The sequence below is a fragment of the Punica granatum genome, chromosome 4 (assembly GCF_007655135.1).
Source record: "Punica granatum isolate Tunisia-2019 chromosome 4, ASM765513v2, whole genome shotgun sequence".
NCBI lineage: Eukaryota > Viridiplantae > Streptophyta > Magnoliopsida > Myrtales > Lythraceae > Punica > Punica granatum.
In genome coordinates this window covers 7,307,961-7,331,770 of record NC_045130.1, presented here as the reverse complement: position 1 = coordinate 7,331,770, position 23,810 = coordinate 7,307,961, and the positions used below count along the sequence as shown (strand labels likewise).

Here is a 23,810-nt window from a genome sequence, read left to right as displayed (position 1 = left end):
AATTATTATCTCTAAACACTTTTACTTATCCTAAAATCGACACTTATTTTTTAGTAATTACATTTTAGCACTTTTGTTCCAACTACAACACTCTTAAACCAAGCCGAAAATGAACTTCTGGCCCAAAAGTCATTATTGTTATTGCATTTCATCCATGGAAGCAAAGGTCGATAAAATTACAGAAAAATTTGACCAAGTTTACAAGGGTCGTCTCGTTTACCCTTTTCATCACCTATCAATATAATCTGCTAATTTTCTAAACAATACCTTCGTCAAATTGTGGAGAACACTCCTTGATGAGAGTCGGGCCAGAAAAAATCGAATGAAGTTCACCGCTTCCAGAAGCAAGAAAGGCAAAAGAGAGGATTTGATCAACTCATCAGCATTTGATAATTTGATTTCTAAGGCTTCAGGCTGAACTTCCCGGGCTTGTTGTAGGTCCTCTCCAGCTGCTCGACCTTGTTGAATCTGAAACCGCGGATCCTGATTTCCTCCGGCGCCGAAGTATCCTTGTAATCGACACTCTCAAGGACCCAGCCTTTGTTCTGCACCGTGCCTTCCACCTTGACCTGATACAGAGAACATTGTATCTCGTGATCTATCAGGAGCTGACATAGAAAAAAACAGCCAACTACAAAATCTGGAATATCGTACTAGCAGAATGAATCTCACGTTTTGGAAAGGCACAACTAAAAGGTGTAATGACCTGTGAAATGTTTAATAGCATGCAGTAAGATCACTAGAAAGACTTCCCTGGATAACGACTTCCCAGAGGAAACTCATGTCCCCAATTTAACATAAGAATCAATTTAAATATTCAGGTGGTGAAACCACCATGCTTATAGTAATTTGTCATGCAAGTTTAACATGGCAATCGCTTCGGAATAGTGTGGATCCTAGAGGCTTGAGAGCAGTTTATTTATAACGAAGCTAATCAAGGAATGAGGATTGGAATCAATGGAATTTTGCTCAAATCAGATGAGGAGCTTCCTAATATGTATTTGGATATATGCATAAAGAAGTGAGGTGAGAAATGGAAAACATATTCGGAAAAAGTGGCTTCAGCTACGGAGAGGAAACATTCAATTACCTCTGCTTCATTTACGGAATTAACCAGAAGAGCTCCATCCAAGTTAAGATCCTCAACACAGATATCACGGCCGTTGATGACCAATGTAGACCTCTGAGAAACCGAGCAACTTCCACCTACTTTCTTCTTGATCTGGGAGAAAGTCAAGCCCCATTTTGGCGTCCAGACTATTCGAGGCCACACTTCCACCTCTTGCCCATTAAAAACTTGGGTCGCCGGATCATCTACTTTAGCACCAGCCTAAAAAAAATAATAATAATAATAAATTTAGACTCCAAAAAGTTGTAGCAGAGTTGCATACTGCACTCTAATGAGAAAGAAATGATCACCTCTCTAAGAATGCGGCTGTTTGCTCGATAGATGGCCATTTCTCCAGATGTGGCACTATGATATGGGTTCCCCTTTGGCACCTAAGCTCAAGAAGTTACAAATAAGATTCAATCAGAATTTTAAACTTTATTTTTTTTTATAGTAAAAGAAACACAGTAAAATTGGGTTTTGCGATTGCATTCAACTATACCTTTGCAGCATCTTCTGGGTTGTTCTTCACTGGTGCGTATGCAAGCCATGTATCCATAACCTATGAAGAAAAAGTTTTTAATGAGAAATTAACAGAGACTTCATTATATTCCAATTAAGTGAACGCAATCCAACAATAACTTCCCGATAGCTTTCGATTTCTGGAAAATGAAATGCAATTCTTCCCACTTTGTCAGGATGTAAAAGTTTACCGTGAATCCAACCCTTGCAGTTGGAGGCAATGTTTTTGGATAGTCCTGCATCATACATTCCAGACGAGTGGAGGACTTAAATGAAGTTTTGCTAGCATCTTTGTACCTGCATTATGATCGGATTAAAAGAGAATTATCAGGAAAACCAGGTCTTACTATACAAAATACAACTTTGAATGGTCAACAGATTCATCATGCAATGACAGGTAAAGAGATCCAACTGCTTTTCGAGCTTTGAAAAGTCTCATCAAGTTTTAATAGAGAATAATTGATTACTTGGGGTTGACAAACTCCTTAATGGCTCCACCAGTTTTTGTGAGCTCCTCAATATACGGACCCAATTCCAGAATCAACTGCAAAAGATGGTAAAAGTTATTTAATTTTAGGAGGTCAGTGTTAAAAAATATGAAACTGCATCTCAACTCCCATTATATTCTGATTATCTTTTGAAGAAACAAGACATTACATTCCTGTTCCTGAGATCCACTAATTGTTTTAAAACGTCACTGATAACAAGTGGCACAATTAGATGAAATTTCATTCAACTAGCAGCCCAATATTTGGGCTGGAATTTGTGAGATTAGACCTCAGAATAAAGTCATAAACCACATGCCAAGTATTCAATTTATTCATCTATCATGCTTATTCAAGCGTCAACTGAGTTGAAAGTAAATCATGTTGTACCTCACGTTACACCTAGCACAAAGAGCAAGTACGACAAAAATGCATGTGTGTCAATGCAAGGTTTTCATTCCTGGAAAGGGACGGATTTGTGTAAACTCTGGCGGAACTTACTTGATTTATATTCCCAGGGAAGGGAGAATAGCCTGTCTCACAGTTGGCATCTCCATCAGGATATCCAGATGCTCTAAGCAGTGGATCAAGCTGATTGTATTCCACATTGATGACCATAGATCTACCTGTGATTGATTGTATTTATGATCATTAGACCTAAAATATACCATGCCCAGATTCTTCCACTTAATGGAGGGCTGACGTATATTTCTCATATTCAGAACTAGAATGGAAATACCATCTGCATGAGTAAGTCGGGTAATTCCTCCAATGGCTTCTTTTGCTTTGCGGGGAACTGCAAGAGAGTTAACATGGAATTGACGGCTGGAACTGACACCCAGAGATGCTGGAATTGCCTACATTTTTAAGAAGATTAAAATGAATTTTTGGGTGTATGATTGTATAGGTAAAATGGACCAATCTCATGAACCGACTCACCTTAAATAGTAGCCCATTTGTGTCTTGGAAAAACAACACCCATTTCAACCCAGCATCACGCCTGAAAACAATCACCAAAGACTACTCAGATCTTGAAATAAGGCAACTAAGATATTTTCTTACGATTAAGTAATAGGAATGCACAACTACATGATCCTCCTTTTCTATTGTGCCTTTTAACTTTTTTCCTGCTGGGCTCTTACCCTGAAGGCACAAACCTATGAGTTATAAAGAAATGGATCATCATTGCCAATGAAGTTCAATGGAATTTACTACCAGATAAAGCCATGTCCAAATCTATTAGGCCCAAGTTAGAAAGAGACTAATGTCTAATGATAATAAGTTCAATAATTTTCGACTGTGGGATTCATGTAAATCACACAAAGATGAAAGAGACTAATTGGGAAATATGATGGGATAAAAGAAGAAAGAGGAAAATCTAATGAAGAGACACATACCACTCATTTAGGACGCCACTTGAGTAAAGAAGAGAGTGAACATCACCATGCCCGTGAGGTTTGGTCTATCATACAAGGGAAAGGAGCCATCAGTAACAGGAGCTGGCCAAGATAATAGGCAGACCATTTGGTAAAAATAAACCCTTAAGAGGAAGCAAAATTAACAAGCCTACCTGGATTTTGTACTTGTTATTAGAATCTAGAGCAAGCCTAGCATCGTTATCGTCTAAGCAAGCAACTTTTTCCTGCAAATCATTAGTGTACTTGTAAGAGAATAGGGTGGATATGTTACATATAAGAAGACCATAAAGGCCAATAACCATCAGATCAACAAAGAAAAGCACACCTGCTTGAGAAGTGTAACTTGTGATGGCTTCATACCAAAATAGTTATTTGATTCCAACAGCTGTACTGTCCGTGTATGTGTGTCATCAGATGTCATTATAGCAAAGGGGATCTCTTTCTCACATCCATCTACAATATAAAGTCAAAGCCGTTAATCAAAAAGAAGACAACTATTCTATGGGGAGATCGCTTTACCAATGAATCCTAGCAAAGAAAGTCAAGGTGTTGCTGGTGATTCCTATTCCAAGCTTAAACCAACTATATATTATATTATACATTTACAATACCATTCGCAAATTGTGAAAATTTCTAGGTAAGAAGAATCATATACATTTTACAACCAAAGGAAAAGGATTGCAGGAAACACGTTCAAAGGAATCTAAGGATAACCATTCTGCCCTAAATATCTCCTTTTTCTTTCTTCTAAGAAGATTTTGACTATGTTTCCTATACGGCTGGCTACAAAGAAGAGGAACTGGGTCTCCTGCTCTGGATACATGTTCTCGAGAAATTTCACACGATGTCGAAATATCAGGTTCAGAACAAACCTTTTGCTATTTTGTTGCTAGCATCTTGGAGAGCAAGAATAGACTCGATATAGTGCTGTAAGAAACATGTCCCTGTGGTAGTTTCTGCTGGAAGAGCCACCTGCAAGTTGAGACTGATGATAAAGCCCCGTGAAGGATAATGAGAGGATGGACAGAATGAATGGCATGACTAAATGATCCTTTGGCTGGCATGGAAATCTTGACCAAGGTTAATAAATATATACATAGAGAGAGAGAGAGGGAAAGAGAGCCACATAAATGAAGTCTCCAGATTATGCAGAATAACATAACTTCAAGAATGATTGGATTTGCTAGAAGAAATGCCAATTAACTGAGAGACAGAGACAGAGACAGATAGGAGGGAGATAGAGGAGAGCAGATTAACAAACTATCACACAAAAGTGAATAGACATGAATTCAATACCTTAATCCCATTGTACCCAAGGCGCTCACCGAGCCCGCCAGCAACAAGGACAAAAGCAGCTCTTCTAGCTTCTTTGACACCTTCCTCTTCAAAATTGAGGAAGTTGTCATCACCAAATTTTAGGATCTCCCCTGTTGGAACCTGCAAAAGGTTTATCAGTCAATTGAACTCCAAATTTGGCTTGGCTGCTCATGCAAGGATGCAGTCCCCATAAGAAATCCTATTGACAAGTACATAACACTGACCAACTAAATTAAAATCCAATAACTTCAATAAAAAATTCAAAAGAAAAAGCTATCTCAGTTGTACGCTCTTCACATGGATAAGAACTATGTGAGAACATTCTTGAGTCTACAATAACCATGTAAAAGGATTTATAGCAACCTCGGAAACGTAGTTTCTTTACGTCAGAGAGTCCAATGTACCAACGAAAAAATGTGGTCTCTTGTGACAGAGCATACTGAATACTCGTGTCTCTTTAACACACAGTGTGTAATAATAGAATATATAAGCCTCTGAATCCTAAGGCATCTGCTAAGTTTTACTCACTGAAGGCGTGAAGCCGTCAAATGGGTTGTTTCCAGCTTTCGAGTCCGCCAAAAGTTCCCGGGCATTTTTAATATATGACACCAATCCTCCAGGGTAATTTTGATCAAGCTTAGCCACCTGGAGAAAACAGCCACCAAAGCAGAATTTAAATACAAGTTGATTTAAGGAGAAATACAGCCATCTAAATATGACATCCAAGAAGTGCTGCAGAAGACATGAAATGAAAATTCCTGTCAAATATCACGCATACATTCGTCTGCAGAGATGGAATGTTAAAATCGAATCGAAGCCAAAATCAACGGAACAATCGCAAAAGAACCAGCAGGGGCAGGGGGGGTACCTGAGCGAAAAATGCTTTCTTTTCATCGTCATCGGTGCCAGGATCCGCCCAGTGAGCAAACAGATGGGTCTGCCCCATCTCCACCAACATCTTGGCCAACTCAACCTGCCACGCCACAAAACCGAACACGACACAAAGTTAATGCCACTGACTCCAAATCTGAATGTCATCCATTCCCAGCTGGAAACAGAATTACAGCCAGCCATCCAAACCAAAAGCAAAATTGACTGGCCTATACTCTAACAAACGGACCGATGCTGCGATGAACACAATCGTATGAGAGGATAATATATATACATACACACATACATAGGGAGGACGTACCTGGTCGGGGGAGAGGAGCTGGAGGTTCTTCTGGAGGGTGGGAGGGGCATTGGCGGTCCACTCGCCGTTGATGCCGAGCTTGGAGAGCTCGTCGGCGGTGGAGTCAGCAGCGGAGGCCATCGGTGGCAGCAGGAAACAGGCGGAGGAGACAGGAATGAGAGAGAGAGAGGATTGCGAGAGATTCGCTCTGATCGAGATGGTTCCCTTCCGACGTATCGTATGAGTGTGCGTGCGTGTGTTTTATGTTGTCTTGCTCCCCGCATTAATAATTCGTTGTCTTGTGGGGGGCGATGAGTTTTAGCGGCTGTTCTCCTCTGCCCGCTCATGCGGAGATTTGATTGACAACTCGATAATGGTGACGTGGATCTACCGCTAACTGACAAGAGAATGTAAAAAAAAAAAAAAAGGAGAGCTCCCTACACCCGGTGCACCGTGCGCCCAACGAGAGGGATCACGCGGCCCAGTGGGCCCCACTTCTCCCCTAATCTCGGCAGGACGCGAAAATCGTTGGTTTGGTCGGACGGGATTACTGTTCTCCCCCGGCTAATCTCGGACGTCAGCGCGCGCGATCTGGTGTTATTATTCCACTCGATGTTCCGATGAAACCCATCGCAATGCCAATTATGATCGTTCGGAATTCAAGTAAAATCCTACTTCAGCTCGTAATATCCATCCCTTCAAATCATATCGTACTTCTAAGTGATTTTTTCGATTTTACCCATTAACTACTAAATTTAACCTTTCATGAGGACGGGTACATATATGATTATAGATGATGATTTCTTGAAAAGGACTGGATGACTTTCCGAATCCGGATACTTTGTGAGATGAAACTGTGACTTCTTCGTGTCTCCTTCTTGCAATGCGCCACCGGAGAATGCGGTTCGAGATGCCAAAGAAAGGAAAAAAAGATAAAAGAAAGGGTATCGCTTAAGGAAGCATGAGATCTTTTTATGTAAAAAAAAACCCCTTTTAGTTTTAGCGTTAGGGGCCACCTGCACGTGAATATGCTCACAGCAGCGAACTATCCTATTCCTATTCCTATTCCTATCCCTAAGAAGCATATTCTGACTGACAAGTAATTCCCTTCCCTCCCAACTAATTCAGATCAACATATCCCTAGATCCCATCCCATCATCCACCTCTTATTAATTCCATATTAACATATAAACAAATTATAACCCCCGATCAATTAATTAATTAATTAACCAACTAATTAATTAGTTAATTAGAAGTTAAAGCAAACAATTCATGCCAGATGAGAGCAGTCTTTTGTAAGCAAAGGACCTTTCTTCAGCTACTGTTTGAATTCAGCACCAACCTACCAACCGTTAATAAGAGATTATTTTCACCGATCAAGTTCTAAGCAATTGCAAATAGCAAACTTGCATAATACTTTATATGCATAAAACAGCCTCGGAGTGATATTAAAAGGAATCAGGGCCAATTGCGCCCTACGGAAAGATTCAGATGATAGCTGCCACTGCCCAATCGAACAGGAGGAATTATCAGTATTCATCTGCATAACCCACTCGAGCTGGGCTCGAGCAACAGGGGTTCCCTACCACCAAAATCAAGTGCCGGCCGTACTCAGCTTTTCATAGCTACAAATGAAGGAAGTGGCTGCTTCACAGCTCCCTCTATCTCAATACATTCAATCATTTTGCTTTAAATGGACAGCATATTAATCTGAGTCTTGTCCAATGTCCACAAATCTGCTTCCTTAAATTCCTTCTACCACCGATTAAATGATGCATAAAGAATGGGAAAAAACAAGAAGAATAAACAAAACTAGAGGGAAAATAGTTACCTCGTGGCACCAACACCGACTCCCGATGCGCAAAGGGCACCAATTTCAAATGAACGAACCGAATAATTTTCTTCCCATTTAAAGTTTGAAATTTCCCAAAGTAAAGAATGGTGGTACATCTCAGTATGGTCGAAAAAAGACTGGAAAAAAAAAAAAAAAAAAAAAAAAAAAAAAAAAACGAAAATTCCATCGGTTCTTTGATGTACTCCCCCATTTCTGAAAATCAATGGTGGGGGTTCTGTGTCGGTGGCGTCTCCTGGTGATAATTAACATCCTCCCTTCCTAATTTACAGTCTATAGCATTATCTGAACTCCTCTGCTCATTTGAGACAGGCCCGGCGCCACCCCTTGGGGGGTTGTTCCTCCAGCAGTTTCTAACCCAAGGAGGTATCCTCCCGCCGTTCCACTTCTGTTGCCTGAAGTACCTCCGACCCAGATCCTGAGACGACCCCTTCAACCTCTTAAAGGGCATCATCTGTTGGTTGTCAGAGCATGGAACCTCAGAATCCACTAAATTAGCAGAGTTGGTGCTTGGGCTGAGATTGACAGGCTTCTTCTCATCAGCAGAAGAGTAAAGACTATTACTACTATTTGTCCCACAATCTGAACTACTAGGAGGGGACCGGCGCTTCCTATCTCGGGGGAATGGGGGTAAAGGTGGAAATGGCTGGAAAGGCATACCAGGAGCTATAGCCCAATTCTCTATAGAACCAGCCTGTGGGGTCCCAAACTGCTGCAGGATCAACAGTGGAACTCCATAAGAGACTGGCGATCGGGATTTGAATCTCTCCTGTGGCTGCCCAATCACAGCATCGAAAGGGCATCGCATATACTGAACCTTTTCACCTGATTGATCGACCGCCACTGCAGTCGATGCACCGTTGGAAGAAACTCGAGAAGTGTCGAGAGAAGAGAACCCAGGCGGGCCCTCTTCTTCGTGATTATTTTCCCTTCCATCTTCAGTTCTGTTCAGGGAGTCCTTCTCCTTACGCATAAGAGACTCCAAATATGGGTTCGTGTCTGAATCCCATCGAGTCTTACGCTTGCGCGTCCAGGTCCCACTAGTGAACCCTCCATCAGTGGATGAATTATCTGTTGCCGATGAAGTTTCTGCCGAAAGCGAAGGCTGATGAAGGCCATCACTAGCTTCTACTGGTCTCGTCAGAGTCGTGTCCCGCCAGTTACTGTGAGAGCTTAAGAAGTTGAAATTTAGCCCCCGAAGTGAGTTCATACCATCATCCTTTTCTGCATATCCAACCTTTCTGAGATGTCTAGGAATCCACCTGTCCCTGAAGTTTCGGGCAATTTGATGAACCTGGAAAAAGGAAATTAGCTCAAATCATGAGGACTCGCAATGGAAATATATGTACCCAAATTTCGATCTGACAAAGACTAGTCAGTAACATTAGCGAGAAATAGAGACATCCAGCCAGAAGCAATCCAGGAAAACAAATGCTTCTCTCTCTAATTGGCAGCAAAAAGCTTTACCTGTTTATCATCATGTTCAGTCAACGACAGAATGGATTCCCTAAAGCTGCAAACAACAAACAAACAATAGTAAGAATAGTGTCAAACTTTTTTCTTTAAAGACCAGTCTTTTTTGTAAAAAGTTCTCTCAACAATGCTGAAAGAAAACATTGTACCACATGCAAAAGAAAAAAATTCGGATTGGTAAGACCAAAAAAAAAAAAATTGCAACATCAACTGATATGAACAAGATGAAATGCTTCTAACCTCTCCATTCCAGGACAGGGAGGGCCAACATTAATATGCTCCAAGGTCAGTATCTCCCTAACTGCTAAGTACTCCAAGACCTGCAGGAGAAGTAAAATAAAAGGATGACCATTCTTTTCGAGTTCCTTTTTTTTATTATCATCATACAGACATACTTTATCGCTCGCAAGAAAAGCATCAGCGAAGAATCTGACTTCCTTTATGTGATATATACCACCAGAGGAGCTGTGCTGGTTACACAAAAACTTTTCATAGTTTCAGGCATAGATACCTTCAGGAGCTTGCGAAGAATAGGAATCTTTTTAAAGTCCCTCCTGTACTGTTTCATGATGTTATGAAGCATTCGGAGACCTGAAATGAGAAATTATAACCATTGTATAGGGCGAAGATATATAGAACTACTGAAGCTGAAAAAGTACATGCACATGATAGTAAAATTACTATGAAACAGTACCATTTTTGTTTATTATATCCATCAGGACGACTCGGGATCTTGTTTTAAGAAGCGCATCAAGGATCATTGAAAGATCACGATTACTGCAAGGCAAAAAAAAAATACAAAAGAAATACAAAATCATCAACACTATCATGATTGCGTATTGCAGACACCAAGGGCTTCATGATAAAGGCTTTATCCTTGTGAATAAGAACTGAAAGGAGAACAATATCCACCTCTGAATCGCTTCCCCATTGCCACTATCGCCAGAAGCTGCGGTGAGAAGCAAGAGCTTCAAGTAGCCTTTAGCAGCATCCTACGAAAACAACCAGGGCCAATTGCAAAAATATCAGTACTACAGTACCTATCCAGTTATCTAGAAAGTATATATCCAGTAAACATCAACTCGTGATAAAAGATTGGATTGCTGCCACATGTTAATGAGGGGAGCTAGAAAAAGCTAGCCTAACAGAGTCAATTTATAGAGAGGAACAAGAAAAAAGATCCTAGCACCTAATTTTTGCGTAGAGAATTTTTATAACATAAGACATTAACTACTAAGGCAAAGCAGAGATACACAAGCATGCGAATAAAAAAAAAAAGGTGGCAACCTAATTTTTCCAGCTTGCGCAGTTAAAGGCCAAGTTGGAGAATGCTAGAACTACTTACCTTCCTTTTACTGATTCCACCATCGGCATCCAACAATTCATTAAGTTTCCCTTGAACTGCAAGCATGAATCAGCTTCTATCACTATTGGATCTGCACTAATAACTATTCAAGGATAAATAAATTAGCAACTCATCTGACCTGCCTCAAAGCGACCATTTGAAGATCCTTCAATTGCTTTTTTAGGTTTGATGGGCACCGTCTGAGACTTGCTTGCCGTCCCCTGACCTTTGTTCACATTCTGTGAATTACTGCTACCTTTACCTTTCTTGATAGCACTAGGTGCCCTAGGAGTTTTCACTAGAGGACGTAATTCAGCCAAACTCCACTTCTCATCAGAAGCTGATCTAGTATAATTCAAGTTTGAAGCATCTTCGATAGAGATCTTCTGCTGAATTTCAGATGAGACTGTGCTTCTAACATCTTTTGGATGCAATGACAATTCCTGATGCGGCGGCTTAGAGGACGAAACATTTTCCTGTGTTCCTTCCGCATCTGGTGATCTGTCCAACTGCGAAATAATAGAGACAGATTGACTTGCAGGGTCCTTAATCCCCAAAGTATTCTCTTCTTTGACCTCTTCTTTTCTATCTTTGACTACAAGATCTGTAGCCCGCGTGTCTGATCCAACAACAGTCCGATGGATGGAATTGTCAAACCTATAAGCAACATCCCCATCTTCATAAAGCATTACAGGTTCTGGAAATTCATCATCTGAGTCACCTTGAACAATTGTCTCAGTACTCTGTAGATCACCACCAATATAACCTCGACAATGGGGTGACCCACAAACACATTTTTTGGCCGCAGCACCAAATACTCTCACATAGTTATAGTCAAAAGTCACCTCTTCACCCTGAATAACAATGGCAAAACAGAATGTTGAAATTGAATGAGAAACCCCACATGCAAAGTACCAATTATATTTCCACAAAATTTGGCACATCACTTGAGCCAGGGTTTACAAGACAATGAGAAACAAGAAATCAAGATAACATGTCAACTTATGCTCAGATGACTTTCATATATATATATATATATATATATATCGTAACCTAGAAGTACTCAAGCCAGTAGAGTAGAACTTTAGCACTTAAAAACATCTAAAATGAGTAAAATGTAAGTTCTCCAACAAAAATGCATTCGATAATTTCACTGAAGATCAAGGTGCACCATATGGGTTTCTCTATTCTTGAGTTCCACTAATTCACATGTACAAGTTAAGCTAAAATGGAAAACATGAATCCACCATTGCCAAAAGTTTCGCCTCGTATGTAAAATCAGTTTCATCATTTGCTGATACTCCTCCATTTTCCCCCCCTACACTATATAACTCTATCATAGCACGAATGAATTTAATTTTTCGTTGTGCACCACCTGGTATCCAAAGCCCTATGAGCTCCAACTAATCCAAGTTCGAGCCCAATCAGCCTACTAAGGGTAAAGCTCTTCCAATCATAAATTTTTCTTCATTCACAAGACTCAAACCCAAGACCTTGCTTAAAGAGATACCAGACCATCTAAACCAACCCACGTTGCTTGAACAAACTTATTTTAAGTTAGAGATTAGAGATATCAGTGTCTTAGAAGAATGATACACGATCTTGTCTTACCTTTACACATCACGGAAATATAGCATGACCATTCTATAAAGCAGGAAAACTTGGGATTAGGAGAGTAGGCAGTCATACCTTCTTAATATCCCGTATTGCAAATAATCCGATACATATTTCTCCATTCACCATCCACTGCACACAAAATACCAGTCAAGATTTTATATACTGAAGAAAATTTAAAAATTTACATTTTACATGGTTCACAATAAACCACCAGTAAAGAAAATCAAAATTTGAAATGTGAAATTGCAGCAGAACTATGAATGAGACAGTTTTGACCAGTCACAAGAATGCACGGTAGAAGCCACACATGCATTACAAATTTTTTTAGTGCTCAAGAGCCAATGAAAATGAGCTAATAGATATACATATCTACCTTCTCTGTTCGGCAATTAGGATCACAACTATGGTTGATGAAACGCCCCAAGTTCCCCTTAACACATGCATCAATTACCTGAGAGAAACACAGGAGAAGTATTAACTGGCCCAGATCAGAGAGAATTTTTTTAAAAGCAAAGAAAAACAGCACAAAGCAGTTATAAACCACATTATCCTGAAGCTTTGGTATAAGGCACAAAAGCACACAGAACATTCACTAGGATAAATATTATATCAGGGGCAAAAGGTCATAATAATAACAAGACCGCAGGAGTATGTTAGTTTATGCATTGGGAGATAGATCACTATCTAAGCCTTAATTTGTGATAATAAAGAACACGCAGATCTGTAGATCGCAAGCTATCTTTTTTCTACCAATGGGGGCAAGCATCTCATTGTAAAACAGATGGGTCTAGATCCAGCTGATATATTACCAAGCTATCACAGAGAGAGGTAACTGGTAATACTGTCACCAATTCTTTTTGGGATGGGTAATGATAAATTTAGGCAAATCACAAATTCTGCAAAATAGAAACTGAAAGAGCTTCTATCATGATAAATAGGATAAAACCCAAACCTCGCTACCATTCAGTGTCATGAAATAGAAATGTTTGTGACCCTTAGCACCATAATCTCTCTGTCGCTCCTCATAAGCAGGCATATCAAGCACCTGAACAGAGCAAAAACGAGACGTTCTTAGCACACTTATAACAGTTAAAAATAGTAAATCTGTAGGTGCTAAATATAACCAAGCCCAAGGTATTGAGAGAACCACACTGATCTTTAAGGCATGCAAGCATTGAAATATTTTATTTTTTAGTTGTCGATTTTGTTTATAGTTGCGGTGATTTCACAAATGCACAATTGACCACAAACAATTCACAAAAGGAAAAAAGTTGGCCAATACACATGCTATGAACGGCAAAAATTCATCCCACCGTAAAGTACAGATTGCTAACAAGTAGATTCTCCCCTTCAAACAATTTAGAAACCTTTGCCTTAAGCCCATAAGAGTTCCACACTAATTTACGTAAAAAAATGTCACTTCAATTGAGGTTCTTAGAATGCAATGAAGACCAATATTAAAGAAAAGATAAGCATTTTTTAATGACTTGATAAAGCAGTATTATTTTTTGGTGCCTACATAGATTCTTCTCCTAATTTATTAGAAAAATGATTTTATAATCTATTGCACTCGTAACTTCAATTGGCGACTCTTCCATTGATCCTCCTTGGACTGACATGCTAAAAGGCTAGCTCACAGTCATAACTCTATTGACACTATTACTTAAAAGTATAAATTCCGACATTGATAATAAACCAACAAAGAACAACAACAAACCAAATATCCAAAAATTACCTCCCCAACGTATTCGATAATAAATTGCCCCTCAGAGACATCCTCCAGCAACTGAAGCCCATAACCCTTTTTACCGCATCGGAACCATTGCAGGTTGGCATACTTGTGCTTCTGGAACTGTATAGAGAACAAAAATTCATTGTCTGACATCAATGAATACACGTAGCTATTCTCTATCGTATTAGAGCTATCATGCCTGTTGGTTTGAACAATGGTCTCCACATGGACAGGTGCCTTGAACACATTCAATATTCAACATCCGATTGAGGCATTCATCCCCGCAGCCCAACTTGCCATCTAAAGGCGGTTTGCAATGGCAAACCATTATCTGAAATGAAAGATGACCATAATTCAAAGTGAACAATAGACCTAACTCCAAGTTGACAATATGCATCAGTAGACTAGAATTAAGCATGAACCTCGTCAATTGTTTGAGTTCTCCGGCTTCGATGCAAATATTTATTTGAATCAATTTGGATAAAGGATGACTGTTGGGGAACTGCATATGGACAAGTAGATCAATGAGAGCCCTATATTCCTTTATCATTTAAAAATAAAATAATCTTATTTCACATACTAATGAATAATAAATATTCCGGCAAGGAAAACACAAGAAAAGAAACATCTAAAACCTGTTGGATGGCTAGGCTTCAATTCTTTGTAATTCCGATTGCCATCATAATCATCGTCTTCGCAAGAATAATCTGATAATTCCAACTCAGCATTGATATCCGCATTTGACATTTCTTGCAGGATTGAGCAATCAGCAAATCTTTTATCCTGATTGTCCTTGCAGGTCCTTTACAAGAGAAAATTGATTACATGATTTGAGTGACATGATCAAAACAATACCAAGTATGAATATGCACAGGTAGGATAGGAGCCTTTTTCCCGCTCTTAATGAGAACTTGTATAGATTTTTATTCTGACTGTCTGCTCTCGAGTAGCTAAGTTAAACCAGACAAATAGTTACAATTCAATGAAAGCAAAAAGAACTAAACCAAGCCAACTGAAATTGATGTAAAATCCCATAACAAAGAGCAAAGTACCAATGTCTCTATAAGTAAAAGAGGAGAATGGCTAATAGCATCACAAGCTTTGCTTAGTTTTTTGCCATATCTTCACTTCTATCACTTTATTCACCAAAAATTTTAGGGAATTATCATGACAATGAAAAAGGATAAACAGGAAAAGTTGGTAAGTTTCACAACACCAACATGAATTTTTCCACATGCAAGTACAAACACAAAATTATGATGGTTGCTAGACATATGAGCGACAAACTAAGGATAGCGTAAACAAAATCAAGGAAAACCTAGTTTGATGAAATGCAAAAAATGTGTTTGCAGAAAACAAAATCATTGTAGTTAGAAACCATGATCATCTCATGTAAGACATAACAAAATTTAACACTGGTTATATAAGAAGATATATAGCAGAAATTTATTATTACCACAAGCATCTTACCTTAAGGTCCTCTCAAGTTGAGTGACCAAAGTCATTCTGCAGTATAAATTAACATATATGCACAAAAACGCATGATACCACCAATAGCGTGAATCTATGCTTACCAATTGCTATTTGCATCTTCTATGGAATCTGCAAGTGCAGCAGCTATACGCCTCCATTTATGACAATCATCACAACGCACCCAAGCATTCCGCAGGAGTAACTCTTGCTCCACGAGATTGTTTGATATTATCTTGGATTTGGAGGTGTCACCAGTCCACATATAAGCAGCAGCGTCGCAGGTTTGGTTAGCATCTCTTACACCATCACCTAACAATCCAAAAATCTTTAGGTCCAGATCATGCAGACACACATTCAAAAGCAGATATTACAAGACTATAACACCTTTTATAACTTCACTAAAAAAAGCAGATATCTCACAATTGGAGCATGATCCAAGTAAAAGAACAAAGTAATGAAACCAGAAGAGAACGTACTAGCTAGTGCATGATCCTCGGCCTTACACAGGAGCTCGTCGCGGACACCTCTCTCTTTCACTTTGCTTTTACTAGTTGACTTCTCTTTCTTCTGTTTACATGAAGCTCCTTTCCTGCTCTTAGCACTATTTAAATCTTTGGACCTATCACTACTCACTTTACTAGGTTTTGAGCTTTTGACTTGCTTCTGCTCTTTCTGTTTGGCAGAAAGTAAATTGCTCTCCAAGTGCTCCAAATCCACCAATCCACTACTAATATCTTGACCAGGGAAGGTATTAGCACCATTTTCAATTTCCAAATGCCCATTAGAGAAAGCGAGATCAGCCTCAGTGGACAAAGGTAAAGATTCAGTATTGCTTGACAAGTTGGTCAGATTTTCACTGGCTACCGATGCAAAATTTTCACCAGAATCGACATTTTCACCCTCTCTCACCCTGCAACCACGTCTTTTTGATGATGATGATGATGATGATGATCCTGACAATGATTTATCTTTCCTGCCACAACTGCTTTTCCGAGGGACCTTATCTTTCTTCTTTCCTTTTCTAGAGTTGAGAACATCTTCAAAATTTGCAAGGTTTTTGGAAGAATCCAAAGCAACATCCTTGGCACCTTCCTGTGGTCTTTCACTGAGCTGTGCTTCTGGCGTCAAATTTATCACTTCCGAATCAGGCGAAGTTTCAGAACCTAAATATGTATCCTCAACTGTCCCACACACCGACTCGATCTGTACTAGCGTGGGATCGAAACAGCCTCCTCCATCCTGGGCGGACTCCTTTACAGTCAAATTGGAATCTCCATTCACAAAGTGATTACCAGAATACAACTTTTCATTTTCCAGCTTAGCACCTCCACAATCCAACTGATTCTTCTCCTTGACATCATCAGTCAAGTTTGCAACATCTGAAATTGAACCCCCAGAAGATGCAGATACAAAAGCACCTCTAGCAGTACTAACAACTTCCGAAATCATAACCACCTCCTTGCCCATTTTCAACTTCAAACGGATGCGATTAGATGCACCACCAACATTTCCCTTAGAAACCTGTGAGGTTCCACCTGACTGATTCGTGCTTTGCTTTCCACTTCCTCGTCCAATCCTGACTTTCCGTGATCCTTGCTTTTGATCAGACTCAACTCCAAGCTCATTTATATGTTCGAAATGCTGTGAAATATTCTGCATGATACCCCAGGTAGAAGACCGAGGTGTCTTGGAGCAACATGTCCTCTTCTTCTTTGCAGCCTTAAAGATGAGTTCTAGAGATTCATGATGGTATGCCACTTTGCTCGCGTCCCTAGAATACCTTGAAGCCTTTTTTGCTTGGGTCTTCCGGCCAGATTTATTTGCGCGGCTGCTCCTTCTAGAAGATGAGGTTATGACCAAAGGAGATTCTGCTTCAGGAAGACAATCAAATCTACCATGAGTTTTCCTCTCTTCATTCTTTTCGCTTATATAGTCGTTGGCTGCACTGGAAGTTGTAGCAACAGTGACCGCCATGCATGGCACATCTGAATCATTCGAAGAGTACAAAGAGCAATTCTTGAGAGTAGAATGTGGCTTACACGATTGCAAACCAAGTGATCCCACAGACAAGCTTTCGCAGTTGAAAGCAGTTTCTTTTAAATGCAGTGACTCACCACCATTTTCGATGCATTTATCCACCAGAAGAGCATTTTCTTCTCCAATGTGCTCTGCATTAGTTTCAGCAGCTCCATTGCTGTCTTCCCCACCATCTACCTGAGCAGAATTGCTCAACAACGAAGAGACATGCAGACCTTTCTCCCGGTCATCCCCCAAAGGAAAATTTTGGCAACACATGTCATCGATTTTTGCATCTTCTGACCCTGAAAACAGTTCAGTTGGCATACCAGAAAGCAGTCCATCAGATTTCTTCTCAGTCTGTTGCCCAGAGCCAATCATACAATCACGCATACTTGATTGTGCACAAGGCATCTTGTGAAGCAGTGCAATAGATGTCTCATACTGTGAATCAGCCCCTATCCTGGCCCCACCTCTGGTTTCACTGATAAGAGAACTCATAGTCATAGTATCATTGTCGTTACTCATCTGGTCATTATCTAGTAGCAGGATATCAACAGTCTTTTCCACTGGCATCTCATTAACTTGAGAAGAGGGAGTCCCGATGCACAGTTCTGCCTCAACCTTAGCTAGAGCACTGAATTCCTTCATCATCTCCACTGAAGCATCCTCTGAAGAAAGGCATTTAACACTTCTGTCATCCTCCTGAACTGTCTCCAGGACAGCACGGCATGCTGAATCTGCAGGGCACAAATTATCTGCTTCCCTCTTAGTTCCATTTGGAGACAATTTCAGGTTGTCGATACCAACAGCATAGATTGATTCTACAGTTTCAATCAGGAGCACAGACTCGTTTTTATCCTCACCTTTTGTGCTTTTTCCATCTGGATAACCTGGAGAAAGAGCATTTTCTGTAGGCATTCCGTTGGTGTCTGGGCATGGTGTCGCATTACAGGTATCGTTTTCCAAAGCTACATCATCAACTTTTTCATCCACTAAATTGGCACATGTCTCTAGAGGACAATTACCTGTCTGGTTATTCACGAGAAGGCCAGCTGGGGTTATGGCAACTTCTTCTGAGATCATTTTGCGCTCCATTGTTGCTTCCCTTCCACTGCGACATTCATCTCCATTAATCAACAAGGAAGGGCAACCCTCAGTGCCTGCCTCCATAACTAACAGATCATCAGCTGTCTCTTCCACTGACTCGATTTCTTGTACTAAGGGTCCATTCCCACGCATCCTATACCCCAATTCAATCTGCTCAGATGGATCATCTGGACAATCAATCCCTGATTTCAGCTCCAACGGCATCCCATCGCCATTTTCTAAATTCCCTACCCCAAGCTCGCCTGACGACGCTTCTCTATCCAAACTAGAGGCATCAGCACCACTTTGATTCTCACACTGGAAACCCCCATTTTCACTGCATTGACCATCTGTGGCAACCACCAGAGAACCGGACTTATCGAAGTCACCGGGAGAGCAATCCTCCTCAATTCCAGACTGTTCAGCCTCGTGACGGGAACTCACCTGATCAGCATTGACACCAAAATCAGGCGAAGTCTGAGCAGCTTCCTCGCCGGTCAGCTGCCCGGGAGCCAATTCTCCAGCCGCGGCTGAGCCACAGCTCAAGGGTTCGTCGGCAGAAGCCAAGTTCCCGCACGAACCCATCACAGGAAATGCCCAAGCTCAACCAATCTATGTCATGCTAAGGCACCGGAGAAAACCAGAAGCACGCCAAACTCAGGCGATGCTCCAGCAGCCGAAACCACCAAAATGAGACGGAACTCGCCTCCCGCCCTCAACGCACCGAGAGCTGGAATCCCACCCAAGATTACCTCCGCCGCCTTCGTCAAATTGAGGGCCTGAGCAAAGCAGTAAAGGCAAGCGCGGGAAGCTCTAGCAATGCAACTCCTTCCAGGTCCTCTGCAAGTACAAAAAAAAACCCTAATCAGTAGCCGCACCGTAATGCCGATTCCCCAATCTGCACGAAACAACGAGCAAGGGCTGGAAACGGATAGCAAACAAAATATCGCATGAGTGAACGGAAACGGCTGAATCAGGCAATTGACAAGCAGATTAACGCACAGAAACAGTACGGTTCTCCTCCTACTCCGCGGCTATTTCATTGATCCTCCGCCCAAAGTCAGAGAGAGAGAGAGAGAGGGATGTCAAGAGACGTTTCAATGGAGAAATAGAAAACACGCATAGAAGGAGAGAGGGCAGGAAGTAGAGAGAGGGAGGCGGGGGTGGGCTCCGACCGGGGGAAGTTATCCGCTGCTTTGACTCGTTTGCCTGCGATATGTGATACCCGGTCGGCCCCGCCTTGACACGTTTCCACGGCAGGGGTAGAAGAGTCTTTTCGTCCCGTCCTCTTTTTGCTCTTTTCCTTTTCCTTTAGGCGGAAGGTATAAATAATTCGTCGGCCTCCGATGAAGTTACGGATATGCATCAAATAAATTGGATTGATGTAAACTTCTCATTTTCAGCAATTTCTTTAATTTTGTGGGAAAAGCGTCTTTTAATTATAATTGATTATTAATGTTTTGCCTTATGAGATTACCTATTGTTAATTGCCATTATTTTATGATTTATTAGTTTTATTTTCAGGGTCTTTCTAGCTGTGGGTGATTTTATTCAATGCTGCTCATGGTATGTTATGGTTGGTTTGGTTTGCAAATGTGAATTTTAAAATCACAACTTTAACATAATTCTACCCACAATAAAACAAAATAACTCATACAAAGTCAAAAAGTGAGCCCTATTTATATCACTTTTTTCACAATAAAATAAAATAATTCATGCAAAGTCAAATGGTAAGTCTCATTTATATCACTCTTTTTCAAAATTAAAATATAATTTTAAAATCATACTTTGAAATCAAACGCAGCATTAATATCATTTTATCTACTTGACATGTATATCTTCTTACTTGAAATCGACTAGAAAAGGATTACATTTTTTTGGACTTCATTGCTTTATTGTTGTGTTTCATGTGTCTTATTTGAGCATCCAATCGAGTTTATCACAATACATGTTTTCAAAGTTAAGAACAGAGTGCAAAGCGAAAATACTTTTTCGGAAGCATTTAATTAATATTTGAATAAGCTTTCCGCAATCGTAATCGGAGCGAGACACTAATTGCATCATCAAATGACTGAATGTGTGAAAATATTACAAAATTTTAACTGATATATTTTCTCGCGGTTACGCAGAGAGGAAGAAGGAAAAAATTGTTTTGCGTGGAGCAAAATCACAATGCACATTCCATTTGCTTAATGAGTTGTACTCTCATTTGCTGCAATGATAAGATACGAACAGGTTCATTAAAAAAAAAAAAGATAAGATAAGATACGAACACCTAAGAATTCATCGCAAATTCTTGTCATTTTCTAAGCAAAACCTTACTTATACCAAAGACATTGCGTGTAGATATAATATGGCGACCCATAATGGAGGAGTATTGTTTAGGCAATTGTCCCATCGCTTGAGTTCACGGGCGCAATACTGCCCTTTGACTACGTTAGTGATCTGTTAGCTCTCGCCCCAGTCATCTATTTTCACACTCGCATTATGATTTGCGGCAATCATCAGGCACTCACTGCCATTTTAAATTAGTTAATTTAAGGATTAATTGCTCAAAAAGATACAAGCATTTCACATTTTGTCAATTGTAGTATGAACTTTTTTTGAACGATCTAAAAATACATAAATTATCGATATGATATCAATGTTAGCAAGATTTTCATTTTTTCGATCAGTGGACCTCAATGACAATCATTGTCCGCCCAATCGAGGTTATCCATGACGATAAAAGTCTTCGGTGACCCATATTAGGGAATGGTGGCCGCCAATGAGACTTCCACCACCTACCCATTCATTATTTTCTCAATTTTACTTTACTTTTTTCAAATTCCGATAATGAGGTTCTCACCGCTACCCCTATAAGGTCGCTAGCGACCTTGGCTACATTGATTGGAGGGTGTGGCCATAGATTTTTATTTAAATTAAAGGAAAAGTTGAAGCGTGCTAAAATTGATATCAATTTGATAGTTTCTGCATTTTTAGGTCAAGAAAAAAAAGTTCATGATAAAATTGATTAAATGTTAAAAGTCCGTATTTTTTTAAGGGTTTTTACCCCTAATGGCCCATGGTTTACCGGTTTTATCAAATCTATTATATGTTTTTTTGTCAGATCTATCAGGTGGTTTACTTTTTGCATCAAATCTATCACAACTTATCTTTTCCGTCGACATCTAACGGTCGTGCTGATGTAGCACATGGAATGACAGTGGGCCACACTTGCCACGCGAGCGCCACGTCAGCACTGCCGTTAGATGTCGACAGAAAAGATAACGCCATGATAAATTTGATGCAAAAAGTAAATCATGTGATAGATTTGACAAAAAAACATATAATAGATTTGACAAAACATGTAAACCATAGGTCATTTTAGGTAAATTTCTTTTTTTTTAATAATTAACCCTTTTAATTTATAGTAGTTTTGTTATCATATTTTTTTTATGTGAATCGTTTTCAATGTTATTTGTGATGTTATATGCTGATGTCCTTTTTTATGTACTTGACAATATATATTCCTTTTTACTTGAATTCGGCAAGAAAAATTACAATTTTGTTTGATTTTAGAGTTTATTTTTAACTTTACTTCACTTATCTTCAATTCAAAACACAATTATTACTTTTTTCTTTAATTTTTTAACTATTCAATTTAATTTTTAATATTAAATTATATTAACTATTCATCACTTTTTTCACAATTCAACAATACAATCATTATTGTATCTCAATTATTTATTTATTTTTTTACGTATTTTTTTCATAATTCAATAACACAATCATTATAATATAATTAAATATATATATATATATATATATACAAAGTTAGAATAGAGTAATCCCAAACAAAGCATACATTTCTGTGATTGTGTTTCATGTGTCTTATTCGAGTATTAGGCGAAGCTTATCATTTTTTATATCGAGTCGAGGGGAAAGTAACTAAAAGTATACTTCTTTAGAATTAGTATTTGGGGCCGTTTGGATTCAGAGTTAAAATTACTTTGATTTTGATTTTGATTTTGATTTTGATTTTGATTTTGATTGTGGAAAATGACAAATGAGATGTAATTATAAATTTGACTTGGGAAACGTGTGTTTTTGTTGTGTAGTGTGTTGAGTTAAAGTTAAAGTTAAAATCAAATTTCTTACAAAACAAACGGGGCCTAATCTCATTTGTTGAAATAATGAGATTTGATCACCTAAGAATTTATTGCAGATATTTGTTTCTTTTTTAAACAAAATCTTATTTTGACCAATAAAAAAAACAACTTAGACATACCAAATATATTATGCATCTATAGTGAAATTCGTAATCTTAATACGAGAAGTATAAAAATTTGGAAGGGAAGTTAAAATTTTTCACTGCAATTATACGTATAATTGATTCATATTCAATTCAAAAGCTCAAATTGCAAGGTGGTAAAATCCTTATCAGTTGCCACCTATATACCAAATGATCTATTCTTTTTTGGCCGGCATGTTACTAATATTGTTATCTAAACTGTCGACACTTACTCTCATGTGACAATCTATGATATAGTTTTTTTACATCCGAGCAACAGGGAACCAACACAAGTTGCACTTCTAGTATCTCTTTTTGGGCTCACCCAATGTAAGTCCACAAAAGTGTGTAGAACTCGTCAAGTAACATATAAAATTTGTCCTAATCTTAGTTAGTGTTGATCTAAATTGGGACAACACTCATTTACTTGACATGTGTCAATCGATTATTAGTTAGTTCGATTTTTTTCTTTTTTCTCTTCAAAAGCATCCGCATATTATTGTTCATCCTCATTTAAGTCTTTCCAACTTCCAAACAAATACTTTTTCCTTTCAAAATTTCCCCATAACTCCATTAATATGATAAAAGGAGCCAATTTAATTCTGACACTCTTACTGTGGCAAAAATCAACTGTATTGATGAACCGTGTGAAACATTCGCGAGTAACATCCTCCTTGAGGGCAAATCATAACTTGGTTTTTGGTCCAACTCGACTGAGATTAACTTATTGGCTGTTAACGGCCATGGCCAAATAGATGGTCGAGCAAATAGGAATAAATGCACCCAAAAGTTTCATTGTTGATGATTGGACCCATAGTATGGTTCTTGGTACACGACATTATTTTGAGCCTTTTTTCACAAACAATTAGATACTTTTTTATACTATATCATGATTTACTTTGAGACCTCGACTTCAAAA

General features: G+C 39.2%; 2 protein-coding genes across 3 annotated transcripts; both read right to left on the bottom strand.

The window, feature by feature from the left end:
* Window positions 1-101: 101 nt before the first annotated feature.
* LOC116202931 (UDP-sugar pyrophosphorylase) lies at window positions 102-6,321 on the bottom strand. Its single transcript, XM_031534570.1, has 17 exons — window positions 6,043-6,321; window positions 5,719-5,823; window positions 5,379-5,495; window positions 4,830-4,970; window positions 4,406-4,505; window positions 3,859-3,986; window positions 3,686-3,757; window positions 3,513-3,577; window positions 3,055-3,115; window positions 2,855-2,972; window positions 2,617-2,741; window positions 2,098-2,174; window positions 1,822-1,927; window positions 1,611-1,670; window positions 1,420-1,500; window positions 1,091-1,330; window positions 102-569 (listed from the first exon to the last, which is right to left on the bottom strand). Exons 1-17 carry the CDS (start codon window positions 6,160-6,162, stop codon window positions 402-404), a joined length of 1,884 nt encoding a protein of 627 aa, XP_031390430.1. The 5' UTR covers window positions 6,163-6,321; the 3' UTR covers window positions 102-401.
* A 1,362-nt stretch (window positions 6,322-7,683) lies between these two features.
* Window positions 7,684-19,801, bottom strand: LOC116206247 (histone-lysine N-methyltransferase ASHH2). 2 transcript variants are annotated; one of them, XM_031539063.1, is made up of 18 exons: window positions 19,621-19,801; window positions 15,990-19,458; window positions 15,615-15,822; window positions 14,676-14,842; window positions 14,463-14,542; window positions 14,240-14,371; window positions 14,044-14,160; window positions 13,261-13,353; window positions 12,682-12,759; window positions 12,381-12,437; window positions 10,831-11,545; window positions 10,692-10,747; window positions 10,259-10,338; window positions 10,041-10,123; window positions 9,858-9,937; window positions 9,587-9,666; window positions 9,341-9,386; window positions 7,684-9,167 (listed from the first exon to the last, which is right to left on the bottom strand). In XM_031539063.1, the coding sequence occupies exons 2-18, from the start codon at window positions 19,201-19,203 to the stop codon at window positions 8,076-8,078; spliced, it is 6,378 nt and encodes a 2,125-aa protein (XP_031394923.1). In that variant the 5' UTR covers window positions 19,204-19,458; window positions 19,621-19,801; the 3' UTR covers window positions 7,684-8,075. The 2 variants fall into 2 exon arrangements, with proteins under 2 accessions (XP_031394923.1, XP_031394924.1); XM_031539064.1 differs by having other exon boundaries at window positions 19,632-19,801.
* Window positions 19,802-23,810: the final 4,009 nt, after the last annotated feature.

Bases quoted from the DNA above. Each gene is read 5' to 3' on its own strand.
- LOC116206247 (XM_031539063.1), bottom strand. From the start codon at position 19,203: ATGGGTTCGTGCGGGAACTTGGCTTCTGCCGACGAACCCTTGAGCTGT. The intron at 14,843-15,614 runs GTAAGCATAGAT...TCTCTTGTAAAG, and splicing joins GAAGATGCAAATAGCAATTG to GACCTGCAAGGACAATCAGG. The intron at 9,387-9,586 runs GTTAGAAGCATT...TGTTGTTTGCAG, and splicing joins CCCTGTCCTGGAATGGAGAG to CTTTAGGGAATCCATTCTGT.
- LOC116202931 (XM_031534570.1), bottom strand. From the start codon at position 6,162: ATGGCCTCCGCTGCTGACTCCACCGCCGACGAGCTCTCCAAGCTCGGC. The intron at 5,824-6,042 runs GTACGTCCTCCC...GTGGCGTGGCAG, and splicing joins AGCTCCTCTCCCCCGACCAG to GTTGAGTTGGCCAAGATGTT. The intron at 3,987-4,405 runs GTTTGTTCTGAA...TTTATATTGTAG, and splicing joins TAGCAACAAAATAGCAAAAG to ATGGATGTGAGAAAGAGATC.